Genomic DNA, 18,586 nt, shown 5'->3' with positions numbered 1-18,586 from the left:
TGTTCATTTTATGTTCTGATAATTGAATCCAGTTTGATTAAATGAAACTACTGCAATTCTTTGTGAGCACGCTTCAACTTAATTCCAACACAGGCAGTAGCTGAAATGGATGGATCTTGATGCTGAGTAAATAGGGCCTACTGATCTGATCAAAAATACAGTTTATAAATCGTAAACTATTGGATTTAAGGTAGATTAAAATAAGACTTATAGTTCACAATAGTTTATTCATCCAGCCAACTGGACTTGATCACAAAAAATCACAAATCTACTTTGCTGGCAAATCAGGACATATAGTCCTGATTGAGTCAATACAAATTGCTATTTGATAAATATTCTGTGATAATACTCTTTTACCAGTAGATGGTACTAACAACCATTGTTCACGAGATAATGCATTGACGACTCTCCATCTGTCGTTTAAACTATCTATCTATCTATCTATCTATCTATCTATCTATCTATCTATCTATCTATATATCTGTCCGTCCATCTATCTCTAGTTACCTATATCAATCTATTTTATTATATTTTAAATACATGTAAGCTGTTAAATGTAAATATATTGCGCAGTGTATGTCATTGCTTATTCATTCCTAAACACTGAATGTCAATTTAAAAAAATATATATATATATATATATATATATATTCGTGTTAAAAAATATTGAGTACAAACCATAACTGCATTAGTAGAGAAGCCAATAATTCAGATACGAAATCGCGTTGTCTTCTCGCGGGACTTGGACATTATCGTCACGTGGTTTGTTCCGCTCTGCGCCTGTAGACGTCCACGAAATGGAGGTGATTCTCTCTCAATTATTTTCATATTGCGTAATTTTGAGGAAACTATTACATGAAAGACCAGTTGTAACGAATAGCTCACAATGCATGCCTCATATACGTGAAACGATGGCCGAATTGGCCGGTTCTGGGGTGTTCTATCTTGCAGTAGGTCAGGCGTCATAAGCGCCGTGTAATTTAGCTTAGCATGTTAGCATCGTCCGCCTCGGCCGAGCGTACAAAGGGGCCGACCCTTCACGTTTTACCACCGTGATGAACATGCATGTTAATGTATGTTTTTTGTCATGATGTCGTGGCCGTATGTTTAACATAAACCCGCTGAGTTCCCGCTGATATCACATCTCTGTGCGGCAGACGCGGCGTTAAGATAAAGAGAAGACTGCTGTCCGTTGCCAAGTCCAGTTTTGCCTTGGCCTGGTCTGGATAGACTGACAGGCCATCGTCTAATTGACACAGTTGCAACCATCGCCGAGCTGAACCCCTGTAACAGTTCAATTAATCACCCGTGTGTTTATTTACAATGCTCTCCCCAAGCATTTAATTGGACAGCCATGTAAAACGCACAATCAACGAGCGGTAATTAGCCCCCGTCCTCAAATATTGTAATAACTCGTGTTTTTCTCACATGTATTGCCAGTGTCGTGATTCCAAGGAACCTGAGCAGCTCAGGAAGCTGTTCATCGGCGGTTTGAGTTTCGAAACCACTGAAGAAAGCTTGAGGGCCCATTTTGAGCAATGGGGAACGCTTACAGACTGCGTGGTATGTACTATGTGGGCCAAATGCGCAAAGATGCCAGTATTGGTTGAGGCTAGCCTGCGGTAGACAAATGCAATAATGCTGGTTGTCTTGCAGGTGATGAGGGATCCCAACAGCAAGCGGTCCCGAGGCTTTGGTTTCGTAACGTACTCCAACGGGAGCGAGGTGGATGAAGCCATGAGTGCCAGACCACACAAAGTGGACGGGAGGGTGGTGGAGCCCAAGAGGGCCGTTTCCCGAGAGGTAAACAAGCTGATGACCGATTAAAAAAAAAATCGATATCAACGTATAGATTCTCCTAAAAAATGTTGATGTGCTCATGTAACGTGGTTGAAGTGAGCTCAAGCTGCACCAAAGACTTCAGAAAATCCATATAAAAAAATTCAGTCTTTTTAAATTAATGTTGCCGTCTTGTACTTCTGCTGTGGCTCCCAGATTTCCTATCTTAATTAACCCGCAGTTAATGCTTAGTTATGGTTCCACATCAACGCAACGCAAGGACAATGAAGATGCTTCGCAGTTGTGATCTGTTTTGGTTCTGCATCGAATTTTGTTTAGCGGACCAATCACATGGTTACAATTTAAAAAGGGCCTTGCGGTGGAGGTAAGGAGGGTCCACAAATCCACTTGCATTGTGTCAAAGTACAACCATAACTCAACCTTTAGTCTCAAAGGACTTCACAGGCCATGCCGTTCAACCCCCGCCCAACCCCCACAATGTTGTGTCTGTTTCAGGACTCCTGTAGACCCGGGGCCCATCTGACAGTGAAGAAGATCTTCGTGGGAGGCATCAAGGAGGACACGGAGGAGTACCACATCCAGGAGTACTTTGAGAAGTACGGCCGCATCGAGTGTGTGGAGATCATGGAGGAGCGCTCCACGGGGAAGAGGAGGGGCTTCTGCTTCGTCACCTTTGATGACCACGACACCGTGGACAAAATAGTCGGTAGGTTTCTTGTGGGCGAAGGACTTAAGTTGTCCTGTCTAGCGTAAGTCTTGGCATTCAACAAGGCATTCAAACTGCTGGGTGTTTGGTTTGATTTACTGTCTGCCCCGACTGGTAGAGCAAGGCATTAACACTGCTGGATTAGGGGTTTGATTCCCTCTGGGGTCATGTATGGATGCACTCATTGTATTGTGAGGTGATTTGAAAGCACAAAAGCGTCCACCAATTGGAATTTCTATAGATTTATACAATTAGTATTTCTAATATTGTTAAATCTGAATATTATTTTATATCTTGAAGTCTCACATTGTGTTGTCCGGTTGATTTTTACAGTCCAGAAATACCACACGATCAACTCCTACAACTGCGAGGTGAGGAAAGCCCTCTCAAAACAAGAGATGAACGCCGTGTCAAACCAGCGCAGTGAGTATCTTCACGCCAGTAGAGCCTTGATCATTTAAAGGGCTCTGTAAATGTACTGCGTTGAGCTGGTGTCACGTTACGAATGTTTGTTTAAAGAAAGTCTCTTCCCATTACCGGTCGAGGTGGTGGTTCCGGAAACTTCATGGACAGGGGTGGTAATTATGGAGGTGGTAACTTCAGAGGTGAGCACCTGCCTTTACACACACACTTGTATGTGCTTTTACCCAGTTCACAGTTTTAAGGTGACCTACGATAACCATGTGTTTTGCAGGTGGCTATGGTGGAGGGCGTGGTGGTTATGGCGGGGATGGATACGACGGATATGGCGACGGTAAGCATTCAGATTTAGGCAGTCAAATACAGTGCTGCCCTCCACTTCAAAGTTTAAACCAAATTTTTTTTATCTCTTCGCTATTTGCCTTTTTGCAAATTAGGTTTGCCCTGAATCTTAGTTCCTTTTGTCATAGGAGCTCACTGTTTTGTTGGTTTTGGGTGTTTCCTTAAACAACCTTTTGACAGAACGACAAACATGTTTCATAAAACCGGCCCTTAATAAAAAATGTATTCCCTGCCACACCAAGTCATGGGTGAAAGACAAATCACCACCGCTATACTTTAATATTGCGTCATCAGAGCCTTTTATAAAAACTAAAAAACAATAGTTTCATTAACAGTTCTCTTTCCTTGATTGTCATAGGGCAACATAAGTTTACTACTTGACTCTAAGGAATGCATTATGAAGTTTGATCTACTCAAATACAAGTTTTAAAATATGATTTTGAATATGTTTGTGAACCCTGTTTGGTTGTCCAGGTGGAAACTACGGTGGAGGTGGTTTTGGCGGAGGTCGAGGGGGCGGTGGAGGAGGGGGGTATGGGGGTGGAGGTCCCGGATATGGGAACCAGGGTGGGGGCTTCGGTGGAGGAGGATACAACGACGGCTACAACGATGGAGGTACCTCCTCCAGTTCACCCACTAAATCAATATCCTTTGTTCTTTTTCGGCTTCCATTGTCAATTCAATTTACACCGGAAGTGGAAGGGCTGCACTTTGTTGAAATCTGACTCGTCACTTTCAGTAAACTTTGGCAGCGGTGGAGGAGGAGGAGGAGGTGGGAATTACAATGACTTTGGAAACTACAGTGGAGGCCAGTCCAATTACGGCCCGATGAAGGGAGGCAACTTTGGTAGAAACTCTAGCGGACCATATGGAGGTGAGACAGGTTGGACAATAGGATGACCGTGGATATGACAGAGGTTAAGCATCCTTAATAAAACATTCTACATTTTAGTTTCACGTGTATGGCAGGTTGTGTGACCGATCCTGCATTTAAATTATACACGTCAATGAACACTGTGTTTGTTCTTCCCAGGTGGATATGGCTCTGGAGGAGGTGGAGGAGGTGGTAGTGGTGGAGGCAGTAGTGGAGGAGGAGGCTACGGCTCCCGGCGATACTAGCCGTGTGACTGACCCCCTGGTAAGTTCACTGTCTGCCCGGACCCTGATCACACAAAGAGTACAGAGTGCACCGGTGAAGCGTAGATTAACTTTGTTTTATCCTGTATCCATTCAACAGGCTTCAGTTCTTAGCAGGAGAGGCGAGGAGGTGAGCAAAGGAATTGTCAGGCCAGCTGCAGGTTACATTGAGGCAGTGAGTCAGACACAGAACCACAGCTAAATGGGAGATGTAATTGGCGAAAAACAAAGGACTCTGGTGAAGAAGTGTAGATGATACCTTTCCGTACTTGTGGTAGATCTTCCCTTTCTCAACGTTTTCTTTCCTTCTGTGCATCTGAAGTGTATGTATTGTGCCTATGGTATGAGGAAAAATTATCTTTTTTTTTTTTTTTACATCTGAAGTCAGTTCCCTATATAATTTTTATTTCTTTTTTTTCCTGTAGATTAGATTTCTGCTCGTATGAATTTTAAATCAACCTATTTGTCAACTCTGGATTAGACATACACCCTTTTACCTAAAATATACGTTTTGTTGAAGTTGTTATGAATGCTCAGTTGAAGCGTGTATTTTGATTTTGTATTTGAAGCAGATTATGTATTTCCTTTTTTTAGTGTGTCGTGTCTACAAACAATAGTCTGAATTAGAAATAAGGGATTTCACTCTACTTGTACACAGAAAGCAGAATTCTAGATTGTTCAAGTATTTTGAGAAGTAGAAAACAAATAAAATTGTGTAGTAAAGTGCCATGAAGTTCAGTGCGTCATTGGATCAGTAAAAAGATCATCAGAAGTGTATTAATTTCTTTGTCCATACCTTGTAATTATGAGGTATACAAAATTAAGTTTTTGTCCCCCCCCCTCCCCCCAAAAAAAACAGTTTTGTTTTCCACATGTATTTTTTATTCATTTGAACCTGGTTGGATTTCAAGGGAGTTTTGAGTAGAGTCCTCAGGCAAGGGCCCGCAGACCTCACATGTTCAAGTGTTGAGCCAGTAGGAGTGTAACAGCCAGGAACTCCTGCAAGTGTGGCCCTCAGCATCGCTAGTGTGGAAGATTGCAGACAGGACCTCTTCAGCCCCAGCGCAGTGGACCAGACAGCATGTTGAGACAGAGAGAAGGCAGCATCAAGCACACCGCCAATGGAGGAAAGATTGCAGTGTCGTGGCCCCGGTAGTGAGCGTCCATTTTTTCCAAGGCTAGCTAACCCTTTCGACAGCCGATGCTAGCGAAGAAAGACTAGTGCCTGGACACATTGCAGTCAGAATACTGCAGTTTTCCACATTCTAGAGTTCAGACGTTACAGAAGAGAAGGGAGTGAGTATTTCACTAAAGCTTGCTTGGGAAGATGGACCAGGTAAGAGTAACTGCTTTGCTTGATTTGCAGATTTGGAAAGAGGAATTCTCTTCATGAAAATCTGTAAAGACCTGATAACAAGGAAGGTACTGGATGGGTAAGATTTGTTTTTCAAAATATTATGCAAGGTTGCCAACTATTCACTGCCACTCCCTGAACAGGGGATGATCTCTAAGGAGTGCTGTTGTCTTTAATGGCAGACCCAGTAGGTGGAAGTGCACCATACTTATTTGTTTAAAAGCCGGCAACGAAACCTGCCTTTGTACGTCATACTACAGGTTCTGCCTTAAAGACAACACTGTTCCAACTCTACTGTATGTGTATTGGTTATATACTATGATTGGAGGATGTGGAAAGCCAGAAGGTAGCTTGATTCAATAAAAACAGGATGTAGGCCAAGGGTGATACACATCTGAATGCAGCAAGGTACACAGGTTGATGTCTCCAAGGGTTTAATGGATTTGGCGGGTTTGTTCCCTGGGTAACAGACAATGTCTGTTACATGTTAATCAGCTATGAATTCTGTTCAACTTATCCCCTATAGGGGTGTGGGCATGTTACATGATGGGCAGTTGGTGAGTTATTGACATCCATTGTCTTCCAAACAAGTTTTTTGCAGCTCCCATCTAGCTTTGTCTTGGGTTTTGTTCAACACGCCTAAGCGTAAACAAACTGCCCTGGCTTGGTTGGTTTTACCTATAGTGCTTGTACATCAGAATGCATTGTTGTTGTTTTTTTCGAGATACTCCTCCATCTTGTGATGAGAGTTGTAGGACTGTTACCCTAAATCAACATAAATATTAGGAAACATAGTTTGCCACGTCTTTAAAACGCCAGTCGTTCACATAAATGATAAATAATGAATTAATAAACAGTGACACATGAACATACGATTACTATCAATAACACCCCTATGCTCTTATAGGGGTGTATACTTCCAAAATACTTATACTTCCAAAAATGGAGGCAGTCAGTGAAATGTGAATTGCAGTGGTGGCCTCCATTTTTTTAAGAATACAAGGGTTTGAATATTACTTGTGTTGATGGTAATGGTTCCTTTGGTCATTGTTTATTTATCCTAGCTGAATTCTTAAGGCAGCTTTTAGTTAGTAGCTTAACATAAACCCACTATCTTGGCTCAGAATACTAACCGCCGTCAGCATGTGCAGTGGTTTGTAATCACAGAATCCAAATATTTTCTGGATTTGTTCATTTGCGGGCAGTTGGCACCCTTGTAGAAAACTAGCCAGGGCAGTTCGTATTCACTGACGCGTGTTGGATAAAACCAAGATACAGCTAAAGGAGCTGGTTAAACACTCGTTTGGATTATAATTTATGTCAATGGCTCACCAACTGCTCAGTTTCTCAACATAAAAATCATGGCTGCCTTGCATCTCGGCAATTTGGCATATTTAACACCGTCTGAACAATTCATAAATGCATATTAGTCTGAAACCTATCAGTTAATTTTAGAATTCCAAGGGGTTTTGTCAAAGGACACTAAATTGCCCCCATCCAGCCAAATCCTTAAATCCAAAGTGATCTCTTTATTATCACACCTGTATTTATTTTTCAGATGGCACTAATATAAGGCCCACTGAGGAAAGAACTACACTTATTGACCATTATTATTATACTAGGCTATTCACAGGGGTTTATATAATCAATTATATTTATTTAAATGAGTCATGTTTTTATGTCTTAATTTGTGTTGTAATACGCAGTGTTGAGTTCAGGAATGATGTTTTTGGTGTTTATTTTTTTATTTTTTGAATGGGCAGAATTTTCATTGCTCCTCTGCAGTAAATGTCAAGAATAAACTTTGTGATAAAGTTCCCATCTTCATTTGAATATCATTCTGTCTGTGTGGTTCCTCATCTTTCTCTTACTCTCACACCAACATTGATGCCGACCTGACTACCATAGCTAGTTGTTACTTAACTAGTAAACGTTTTCACTAGCTACCTGAATTAATATAATATTAATTGATTAATCAATATTTGATAAATGCTTTAGGAACACTTTCGTACTTTTCAGAACTACGTTGACATTTACACACTTGACTAATTAATGCAACTAATTGTGATGTTCTGAAACAATATATTTATTTTCTGTAAACCTATGTTTTGTGTTATACTTATGCCTAAATGTAATCCACAATTTAGTTGGTCAAGTCCTTTATTTCTTTAAAGGAGCCATAGACAGATTAATACTAATGACTTGTACTACTGCGCTCCAGTTAAGTTAGTCTTGTAACCAAAAGTTGTTTGGCGGAAAGTGAAAATAGCCTTGGTGTGCAAAGGTTGTGTGAGAGTTATCCATCGGCAAACACAGTGCTCTGCCTGTGAACAGGTTCCTCCGGTAGCGTATTGTGACGTCATACCCGCCGCACACGTGAGTTCATACTAGATCAACATGAATTATCACACAGAATGCCAGTGGGTGTATTTTCCATAAGATATGGGTGTGTGGCTTACAGAATATGCTGTTGTGTAACATTTTTTACATGGTTACTAAACTGAAGTCTAAACTAGTAGGCTACCTATTACAACACGAGTTGTAGCCTGTTCAGCATCTGGAAACGTTCATCGTCACAAGCCTGATTGGCTGAAAAGTCGGACCATGAAAGTAATGAATAAAAGATAGGAATTCATGTTGTGAATTCCTATGTGTGTCGAAAGTGAGATGTAGTATAGTAGATTACAACAGCACATAAGTGTTACACAATGATCGACTTATAGGCCTACAACTTTTGGCATCATTAATTGTAAATCGTACAGAGAAAGATGGTCGTACAATTCCGATAATTATTATATAACTCAACGCTTGAACCAAGCGCAATGTCGAGTTAAAAAAAACAAGTTGTGGAGTAGGAAAAGTGTTTATTGAAAGGCCAAAGGATTTTAAAAAAAGAAATAGCGTCAGCAAATCAAAGCTTTAACAAAGTAACGGTGATTGAAACGAGTTTCTTAAAATACTAAAATATATATACAATACATATTTGAATGGCAAGGAAAGTTTATATTTACAAACAATATAGGAAAAGAATCTCAATATTAGAAAGCGGTACAAAAGAAGTAAAATATCAAAAATATTACAAGATTTGGGAGGAGAAAGCAATAACTATATAATAGCACTGCTGATCTACATATTCTTAAAGCCGAGTAACTACAAAGTTATTGCATAGTATAATCACTACGATGATAATGCAGTACCATATTAATCAGCAGACGCCGGTTTGTGGTCTTTGCTCTTGGTGTGTGTCTTTTTAGTGCGCGGCACCAGGAACACGCTGCCGTCGGTGGTCTGCTGGAGCGAGTAGTCGGACGGGGAGTAGGGCTTCCCCTCCTCGTCCCTCAGCATGCTGAACACCTGCAGGTAGAGCGTGCTCAGCTGATGCTTCATCTTGCGCAGGCTGCTCCCGTTCTGGCTCCTCTCCATCTGCAGCTGCTCCTTCTCCTCCGTCAGGGAGTCCAGCTCGTACTCCAGTCCCACTATGTTCTCCATCTTGCGCTTGCGACAGTTCTGCGCCGCCACCTTGTTCTTGCCCCGGCGCCGGATGTCCCGCACCAGGGCCAGCTGGGCCTCGTTGAGCTGGTGTTTGGACATGAGCTCGTTGAAGTCGTCCACGGGCAGGTTGATGATCATGTCCACGGTGAAAGGGATGCGGAGCGCCCTGGCCCGCTGCTCGTCCCGGGAGAGACGCACCTCGGAGCGTCTCTTCTGCTTGTCTTTGGTGAACGGCCCCTCGCTCTGTCCGCCCTCTTCGACGGGCTTGACATTGTGCAGCTTGGGCTTCCTGTCCTGCTGCGGGTCCGGCTGACCCGTCTGCGACAACATAAGAGCATTTTGCTGGAAATCGTCCGGTTGGAAATTCAAGGAAAACATCTCTGAGTAATCAGACTCGGCACTCCCAGGGTTGAAATCCAATTCCTCCATGTCGCTGTCGCTGAAACCGAAGGAGCCGTCACCATAGACGGACTTCTCCGGGGAGCTGGCCTGGGGGCTGGTGTTCAGAGAGATACCAGAGTCGGAGTCGGGTACCTCGGCCATGGGCTCCTGCTTGCACCTCTCCAGTGCTTCTCCGAGGGGCGAGTGGCTGTGAACGTCCACAGGGTTTAAAGGGGGCTTCTTTGGTAGCTCTGGCAAAGTGCTGCTTTCTTTGTGCTCCATCACATGGGCTTCCACGCCCTCCGGGGCACAGAGGACAGGGTTGGGGTAGAAGGCCTCACAGAAATCCTTGGGGCCCAGGTTGGCGTTCACCATCATTGGTTCTGGTGCGACCATATCGGGAAAGACTTCCTCAAAGGCGTTGATGAAGGTGGGGGGGCAAGCCTCCACTGGGTTCGGCCCCACGTTGGTGGCATTTGACAGAGGATAATATGTATAGTTTCCCTCTTGTACGTCAGGGCTGCTCATGGGAAGGTATGAAGTAGTCTCCAGGGGGTCCTCCATTTGCAAGTTCAGGCAATGCTGGAAAACAGGAACATTTGAATAAGTACAACCCTCAAGCACTCGACCAGTACAAATGTAATAACACTTCTTTATTTCCAAAATGTTATTGTTATACTCGACATACGATTGCAAGCACAAACATTGTGATTGTACTTTTACCGCGAAAATAATCAAACGTTAAGTGTCGCTAAGAACTTTTGGAGCACTTGACTTTGCTTAAAGTATGGCATTTCCTGCCTGCAATGCACAGAGCTCTAAGTCTTACACCATGGGTTTACAACATAACAAACTCAAGGCCAAAGTGGAACTGATTCATGTGTTGAAACGTCTCCAACCATCCCCCTCTTTGTCTGTTAATGGGAATGGGAAGTGGTCCAGAGACAACATCCCTAAACAAGCATGTGACCCATTGCATGTTTCAAAGGAAACGAAAACTCCACACCAGTACACTCTGAATAAAGCATCTATTGAAAGCCTTTTCAGAGTCTTCATGGCAGGACAAACACAGGTGCTGCTCATATCCCTGCTTCCGGGTCTGCTTCTTTCATGTACCAGGGCATGGTAGCCTTCACTAGTTTGGTCTGACGCTTCTGTAAAGGGTCAGTTTCTGGCCACAGTTCTAGGCAAGCCAATGTGTATTTAGTTTAAGGTGTATAATCATGTTTCAAAACAGTCTTAACCTTATCTACTGCTACATTGTTATTATCACATAATTACCAAAAACTGGTTCTAGCACTCGTACTAAACTGGCATTGTGTCTTTAATATTCAACCAAATCATGTGTCTAGGATACGATGTGCAAGCTAGTATTTTCATAATTGCTTTGCTCCATGTAAATAACCCCCTGCTGCTCTGGGTGCTCCCGTACTGAAAACAACTCATCAAGGTGGAACGAGATGCACCTAGCTCTGTGCTGCACAGTCCATTTCCATGGTAAACATCGCCATGACACGTATGAGCTGGACAGACGCCTTCCTGTGAGTCACCCTTGTTGAGGCTCGTTAATTAATCTATTGATGCTACGAACCATTCGCGTTCACTAATTGTTTGTCGTAGCGCTGTAATCAAATTAAAAATGTCTTGTCTTCTCAAATTTGCATCCTACATCTCATGGTGTGGCACTGTAGCAGTACAAAAACACATGAATCGTACCTGCAGCTCTGGGAGGGACCACAGCTCCATCCACGCTTGATCCATCTCTGGACCCCTCCTGTCTGCAATGATGGGTGCGGGGGAGAGCGAGGCCAGGGGTGGAGCGGGCTGCTTGGAAGGTATGAGGCTGTGGGTGTCGCTGCTGGGGACTGGAGGCACGGCGGTGTCCTATAAATCACACGCACACAAGCATAAATCTCGATTAGGATGCAGCAGACCTTTTGGAGGAGGGCGGTGTGTTACGAGTACATGTGTTAATACTCTGAAATGAGGCATGGGCCTTACCTCCACCAGGGGGAATGTCTCCGCCAGCAGCTGCATACATTCATCAAATGACATGGAGTCATCGCCTTCTGGGAAGTTCACATTCTGCCAGGTAGATATGGGTACAGCACTTTGAATAAAACACGACGGCAGGGACTCCACATTATGTCTTTGTGGCACAGATCACATTAGAAAAAAATTTGCAATGTCCTTTTGAAAGGCAGAGAGCCTAAATCAACTAACACAGCCACGCACACAGAATGCAAACCCGCAGAGCCACCTGTGCTCTCCACCTGTGTTTTCTTAAGATGCCCAGGATAAGGTGGTAACCTAGCTACCATCCAATAGAGCAGCAGAGCGGGCAGGGGGGAGGAGAGACAGAGCAGAGGAGCTGCCCTTGAATCCCCTAAAATAGACCCTGTCCACGTCTCCGTGTGCATACCTGTGTCACCTCCAGGGGGTCGGCGGTCGCCGGCGGTGTCAGGGCGCCGGTGGCCAGCGGCTTGGGGATGTACTCGCCCGTCTCCTCGTCGAGCTGCAGCTGGTCGAGCAGAGCCTTCTGCTCCTCCCTGAGCCGCTGCTGCTTCTTCTCCTCCTCCTGCTCGCTCCTCTGCTGCAGCGCGTGCACCTTCTGCCGGTGGTTCTGGTCGAACACCTCCCGCCTGGCGCCCAGGTCCACGTCCTGCCTCCACAAGATGTCGATCAGCTCCATGTCCTGGGAAGAGAGACGCCGCCATGGGCGTTTTTTTGTTTTTTAAGAAGGAGAGCGAGACGGGTCACGAGTCCTCCACCTTGTGTTTATCTGCAGCAGCAGCGGGAGCAGCATGGCGAGCCCTGATGGGGGAGAGATTGTCCCTGGCTCCCTGCTAGCGCTCTTGCTGTGCGGAGCGTAGCTGCGCCACCTGCCACACCCTGTCCCTTGATATCGGTGCGTTGTAGGAAACGTAGGCAGTAATGTCATGTGGATCGGGCATTATGAATAATGGATGCGCTTCTCCGTCCCGTCCCCCACCCCCGCGCAGTGTTTCCATAACATACCAGCAACCAACAACATTTGGCGAGAAAGGGGGAGAATTATGTAGTTGTTTATCTTCAGCTGTGATTATTTGGAATCATTTCCTCAGTGTTTGTATTGTGTCTGTTGACAATGTAAGTCCAATTTATTCTCAACTTCAGTCAACCATGTTAACTTGAAGAGTCAAAAGGTTTACAATATTATTCTATGAATGGATCATATCTTTTACATGAAAGGAATGGAGGCTATGTATGGGAACAATCTCACAAAATGAAACGGTCCTTTCTAAACTTTATCTCTGATATGTTTTGTTTGACGTCAGAATATCAGTGTTTGTATGTGTGTAACTTTATATACACCAACATCATACATTGGATGGCACTACCAGTGAGTTAGGACTATACTATAATAGCATTATAAATTAATGTTATCCACTAAAATGTGTACAGCAACTGCCTTGAGCAACAGATGTAAAAGCTCAGTTGCAGACTGTGTATGTAAGTAAGAATAATGTTGATATTTTAACCTCTAGACCACACGGACTGTGTGAGCATATACATATTCGCTTGAACATCAGGCAACATCATCAGACTGTATTTACAGAAGGAAATCTTTCACAAGGTCTTTGGATGACGAAACCAAGATATTGAGTCACAGGAAAAGCTCAAGGCATGTGACTTTGACTGGGCTTTGCTGAGGTTTGAAAAAACAACCTATACTGTTTGGTTAAAAGCACCATATCAAACTAACATACTTATTCATTATATATTTATTGAATTGTATTTATTTTGGGCCTGCTTAGTAATCTTGGCAATAGTGGCTAGTTTGTTAAGACACAATTATTACTATAACCTTTATTTAACCAGATGAGACTCACTGAGATGAGACTCAAGGCCTGGCCACTGTCTGTTAACAGTCTGTTACAACAGGATGCAAAATAAGAACCCCTAGCTAACTGCTAAGCCTCTTTACCTCAGTGTTGCATCACATTCTGTATAAGGACATGACAGTTTGGGGATTAAATGTCATTAAAGCTTCCGAAAATTATACAAACTACCTTATGTGGAAAAACTAAAATAACCAGTGAGAGGGAGTAGGGAAAGCAGGCTGAAAACATTTTTAGATGGAATGAGGAAGTATCTAATAGTGTCTGGGATCGACAACATAAACACCTATTGTGGTCACTGGCCAGCCATGTTTTCTACACTGAATAACCACATTGTGCCCCTGGTCACATGTAACATCACACATCACCCCAGGGACTCACTGCGTCCATTTCCTATTTAAGGAATTACAGTTGAAACTCCAAGGATTAATCCACCAGGTTATTAAACAGGCATTGTGTTTTGATTTTAGAACAATATTAAGCTCATTTTATTTCCACAAAAATTACTTTCACTGGATTATACTGTTTATATTGTGTTAAGTTGTAGTCCTAAGTGTATTAAAACAACAGCATGAATAACAAAGAAATGTGAAACTTGGGAGGTGATTATTACAGTGTCCGGTAAATTCACTGCTGGCAGGCGAACAAGGAAATTGGCGAGAAACACAGAATGTCCGGAATCCACCGAAACCTCGGACGACCCTCCAGATAGATCCTCGACCACCATTAATACTTGAATAAATAACATAACATAACATTTTGAGTTTGAGCTAAATGTCTTCTCGGTTGTTGTAGTTGTTTGGATAACATGGGAGCCCTCTACATGAGTTGAGACCAACTTCAGCAAATGCACCCTTGAGCGAGGCTGATGAAATACAGGTCCATGTTCAGACACACACACACACACACACACACACACACACACACACACACACACACACACACACACACACACACACACACACACACACACACACACACACACGCCAAGCCTACCTGCCTCAGAGCAAGATGCTCAGAGTCCAACATAAACTTTAACCCCGAATATCAACACAGGGAATATACAACATACATTCAGCCAACATTCAGACGTCCCTGGCGCTGTGGGCCGATCATAAAACAAGTCGTATACAAGTCGTATGTAAGCCTACACACACAAATACAAACACACACACCGTGATATCTGATCACATGCAAATTGGGCTGTTGAGGGGAGGGGTTGGCTGACAAATAAGCCTGAAAAGCTGAAAAGCTCAGAGAAAGCTGTCTATAAGACCACCCCGGTTACCATGTTACTGTCAAGCCCACTTTGTCCCACTGTCACACTTTGTTTTCTTATATAACTTTGTGTTGTTGAAGCCCACAGTATGGAAACGATAGAAACGTCTAGAAGCCCCAAGCCATACCCCTTATTGCTTCGCAATGTGGGCTAATCCCAGAATGCAATGTGTCCTAATGAATCACAAGACAGAATACCTTTTAAAATAATTCTATGAAATTGTAAATCCACTCCAGCTCCACTACTTCCGTTTATTAGTAACGCAGTAGGTCTTCTGACGCCGCCCGGGTAACTGCGCACAGGTTGGGCCTGTCCCGCACCACGAATGTCAAATGGAAAAATCCCGGGAAGATCCGACCCATCTGGGTCACCCTCGCTGGTCCGAATACGGGATCTCCCAAAAGAATAACGAATAGAAGAACCCCACCACCACTGTCTGACCGGCGGCTGTGTATGACAATCATATGACAATCCGCTGCTACGTATTTACCTGTTGACTGGGAAGTATGTCAGGCACCTCAATGTCCATCATCGTGGAGCTCAATGGAAGGGCCGCCTTGTGATTAAATGAAAATGGATTTAATTCCTTAATAACAGATCAGAATGGAGACAGACAGAGCCCAGCGCCGCGACACTGAGAAGGAAATATTGCTTCTAATGTTAGGGAAATGACCGAAAACCCCTGAGCAGACTCTGGCCCCACCCACAGCGGGCATCAGCCAATCACGGGGCTCAAACCAGCAGCGGTGGGATCGTCCCCTCCGCGTCGTCCAATGGGACGTCGAAGGGCGGGGCCTGCACACAGTCCACTAGGGCGAGTCTTTAAGACCTGTTATCAGATCTCTCCTCTCTCCTCCTCCCTCCCTCTTCCTCTCTGTGTGTATAACGCTGCCTGCATGTTTACACGGTAGAGCTTATGTAAAGTTATTTATTTCAACATGTTAAGGTATGCCGATAAGACATATTGAAAAAAAAAATCATCAATGAGAAGTAATAAATGAAAGAAAGAAAGAAATATCGCGTGATGAAATACACACACTTTGGCTTAAGTAGTTAAGTAGTAGTCCTGGATAAAGTAACCCTAGTTATGTGAATTTGAAAATAGGCTTACATAGCAACATTTGGTGCGGTGGTTTAGCGACCCCTTCTGGCTACAACGGCTGGGAGCTGGAGGCCTTTGGGCCCCGACGCTCCAGGATAACGTGTCGCCCCGCGGGTTAACGGTTAACCCGGCGCCTGGTCTCCAAGGCAGTGCACAGACTCGAGGGTTTCAGGGGGCTTGACAACCGAATACAATTCAACTTTGTTTCTATTCCCTGGCATTTTAATGGGGAATAATAAGCCTCAATCGAGATATGGTGTACTTGTGCTCACTGATTGTACACATGCACTCTGTATGATGTAACTTGGGAATTTAATTGTAAAATTACGTTAAACCTTAAATACTAACGCTATAGTGTATATTCTACGTGTAATAGGAGCCTAATGGGCGTGTAAGAAGTGTGAATGCAATATCATGCAAAGATTTTTAAAAATGGTCAACGTATGATAGACTTGGGTATCTTTCTGTAACCTCACTGTCAAGAACATCATACATTTCGTGCAGCCGGTGCAAAGTGCCACTCTGCAAACTCACCAAAAGGCGATAGTAGAAAAAGGCCTATTTTTTCTGATGCTCGTGCACGGACGCGCGCTCACGTTTGGCAGCTCCACGTCGACATTCTTCCAGCTGCAGAGAGTGAACCGCACGGAACTGGAGGAAGAAAGGTAGAAGCAGCACAAGGTACCTCACGAATGGTGTTCTGAGTCCGCATACGGACATCTTACCCAGTGTCCAGGCGCCTTCGCCTTGTGTTCCTGGCATGACACGTAGCCTAATGTTTCAGAGTCTCTCTTTGCTTTGCCTTTGCCTTTTGTAATCTACTGTAAGCCCTCGTGCTGTGGAGTGCAGCTGGTCTCTCTGCGTCTACCTCTACCAGGTACGGTATACGACTTTAAAAACTTTTACTTCTAAACTTCTATTTAATTTTAGATGGAACACTTTTTTTTTTACGCACGAGAAACACTTTTGTTTTGCAATTTCCTCTTTGCACGCCGAAGACTGCTCCATTATCACCGCGTTTAAAGAGGCAAGTGTCCGCAATAACTTTAAACAGTACATAAGTCATAAATGTTTGTGTTGCGTGTATTGTGTACCACATTTGACATGTTTGGGGCCTTCATTTGCTATATTGTGTATCTATCTTAGTTAGTAGGTTTTTCTTTAGGCCGATTACTTCTGGCCATCTTTCAAAAGATTATTTAATCAACAGGTAGGCTATGGCAATGGTAGGCTGTAGGCCTGCAAAAGAACACCGATTTAGACCAGAATCATTTCTACCTAATCTATTTGGGGTTTCAATAGTGAGAATCTATTCATGTCAGCTGTCAGAGAGCGGCCTAAATGTTTACTCTGCAACCTTGATTATTCGTCAAGGTTGAAGAGGTGAGTATAAAACCAGATCTTTGGTCAACCAACGTGAAGGCCCATACCTTTCCCTTTTCTCATGGGTTTTACTAATCGATGAAAGGAGATAAGATGCCCATCCAAGCATAATTATCCGAGGTCTACAGAGGCCTAGTGCTCTGTCTTTTGTTATACCAGTCTCATCATGTAGCCTACAGTTTGAATTACAACAGCTTTGACATGTGAGGAGGAGGAGGAGGGCGGTGGAAAATACACTCCTAATGTTGAAAGCCTTCTACAAAATGAATAAAAACAAAGTGAAACAAAATACGGCCTTTCAACTGTTTTAAGTGTTGTGTTTCTGCATCACCACAGCAGGGTCATGGAGTCCTAGGCCTGTTGGCTGATGCTCTGGAACGGTCTGCTACCCAGCGTCTGTGAGGTGGCACTGTGGCTCCCCAAATAAAGTTCTGTGATACACTCAGACTGTAATTGACGGTAGTCAGTGCATTACAGAACTTTGTTTTGGGAGTAAAATACTAACTGGGAACCGACCGGCTGGAGTTTGTACGGTTGTCTTCCCCCGATGGGACACCATTTGATTTAACATGGCATTGTGTTTTTTTTAATTTTTAATAAACGTTTGTTCTTGATGCATTGTTGTTGTTTGAAGTCTTTTATTAAACGGGTCCATTAATAATGCACTGTTCATTATGTGTGGCTTGTGATGGCTATAAGTCTGTGGTATCATTAGGAATGAGTGCCATATGGAAACAGTCACACTTGTCGTGTGACTCGTGGAGGAGAGGCAGAAAGGCAAACGTAAAAGTAAAATGGCTTCAGGCTGAGGATTGCCAGGTATTCCACAAAGTTGAGTAGGCTTTCATCAAAATAATAGGCTTTGAAGTTTTTTTGAAGACTTCCTACTACATAGGCAGACTAGGAATTCTTGGCTTTGTTCATTTGATTTCTACTTTAATACAAATGTAGGCTATTATGAGTAGTCAAGGCTGTACTATATGCCAAGACTGGGGTATCAAATCGACAAATTTCAAAAGTTACAACTTAATGTATAGCTGGTGCCCTAGCAGAGTGCCAAGTGTCACTTCTATACATTAAGTTACAACTACATTAAGTTACAACTTAATGTATAGCTGGTACCCTAGCAGAGTGCCAAGTGTCACTTCACATCGCAATGCATGATGGGAGGCGCTGACCTCACATCCTTCTACTATCCAATTCCAGGCGTTACGTCGTGAGATGGGAACGCCTGGAATGCGATGCTCCAAATTAGCGTTATTGGCGAGAGAGAGGGCGGGACTTTCAGTAACATTGGTACTAGGAGCGG

General features: G+C 43.6%; 2 protein-coding genes across 6 annotated transcripts; one reads left to right on the top strand and one right to left on the bottom strand.

Moving 5' to 3' along the window:
* Window positions 1-760: 760 nt before the first annotated feature.
* Window positions 761-7,578, top strand: hnrnpa3 (heterogeneous nuclear ribonucleoprotein A3). 5 transcript variants are annotated; one of them, XM_084478615.1, is made up of 12 exons: window positions 761-803; window positions 1,441-1,563; window positions 1,657-1,803; window positions 2,296-2,506; window positions 2,840-2,931; window positions 3,048-3,111; window positions 3,201-3,260; window positions 3,743-3,883; window positions 4,008-4,151; window positions 4,302-4,406; window positions 4,506-4,535; window positions 5,772-7,578. In XM_084478615.1, exons 1-10 carry the CDS (start codon window positions 798-800, stop codon window positions 4,385-4,387), a joined length of 1,074 nt encoding a protein of 357 aa, XP_084334741.1. In that variant the 5' UTR covers window positions 761-797; the 3' UTR covers window positions 4,388-4,406; window positions 4,506-4,535; window positions 5,772-7,578. The 5 variants fall into 5 exon arrangements, with proteins under 5 accessions (XP_084334741.1, XP_084334742.1, XP_084334743.1 ...); XM_084478616.1 differs by having other exon boundaries at window positions 2,840-2,929; window positions 3,052-3,111; window positions 4,506-7,578; XM_084478617.1 differs by having other exon boundaries at window positions 4,008-4,142; window positions 4,506-7,578.
* Window positions 7,579-8,609: 1,031 nt separating this feature from the next.
* nfe2l2a (nfe2 like bZIP transcription factor 2a) lies at window positions 8,610-15,431 on the bottom strand. The gene is made up of 5 exons (XM_084478756.1): window positions 15,283-15,431; window positions 12,055-12,327; window positions 11,634-11,717; window positions 11,349-11,516; window positions 8,610-10,214 (listed from the first exon to the last, which is right to left on the bottom strand). The coding sequence occupies exons 1-5, from the start codon at window positions 15,322-15,324 to the stop codon at window positions 8,961-8,963; spliced, it is 1,821 nt and encodes a 606-aa protein (XP_084334882.1). The 5' UTR covers window positions 15,325-15,431; the 3' UTR covers window positions 8,610-8,960.
* Window positions 15,432-18,586: the final 3,155 nt, after the last annotated feature.

Source organism: Micromesistius poutassou (genome assembly GCF_964030765.1).
Source record: "Micromesistius poutassou genome assembly, chromosome: 14".
NCBI classification, from domain to species: domain Eukaryota; kingdom Metazoa; phylum Chordata; class Actinopteri; order Gadiformes; family Gadidae; genus Micromesistius; species Micromesistius poutassou.
This window is presented reverse-complemented; position numbering and strand designations above follow the sequence as displayed.

Coding starts and splice junctions, on each gene's coding strand:
- hnrnpa3 (XM_084478614.1), top strand. Junction 1,564..1,656: donor GAACGCTTACAGACTGCGTG/GTATGTACTATG, acceptor GTTGTCTTGCAG/GTGATGAGGGATCCCAACAG. Junction 3,261..3,742: donor ATACGACGGATATGGCGACG/GTAAGCATTCAG, acceptor TTGGTTGTCCAG/GTGGAAACTACGGTGGAGGT.
- nfe2l2a (XM_084478756.1), bottom strand. CDS start 15,324: ATGATGGACATTGAGGTGCCTGACATACTTCCCAGTCAACAG. Junction 11,718..12,054: donor ACCCCCTGGAGGTGACACAG/GTATGCACACGG, acceptor TCTACCTGGCAG/AATGTGAACTTCCCAGAAGG. Junction 10,215..11,348: donor GGTCCCTCCCAGAGCTGCAG/GTACGATTCATG, acceptor CCTGTTTTCCAG/CATTGCCTGAACTTGCAAAT.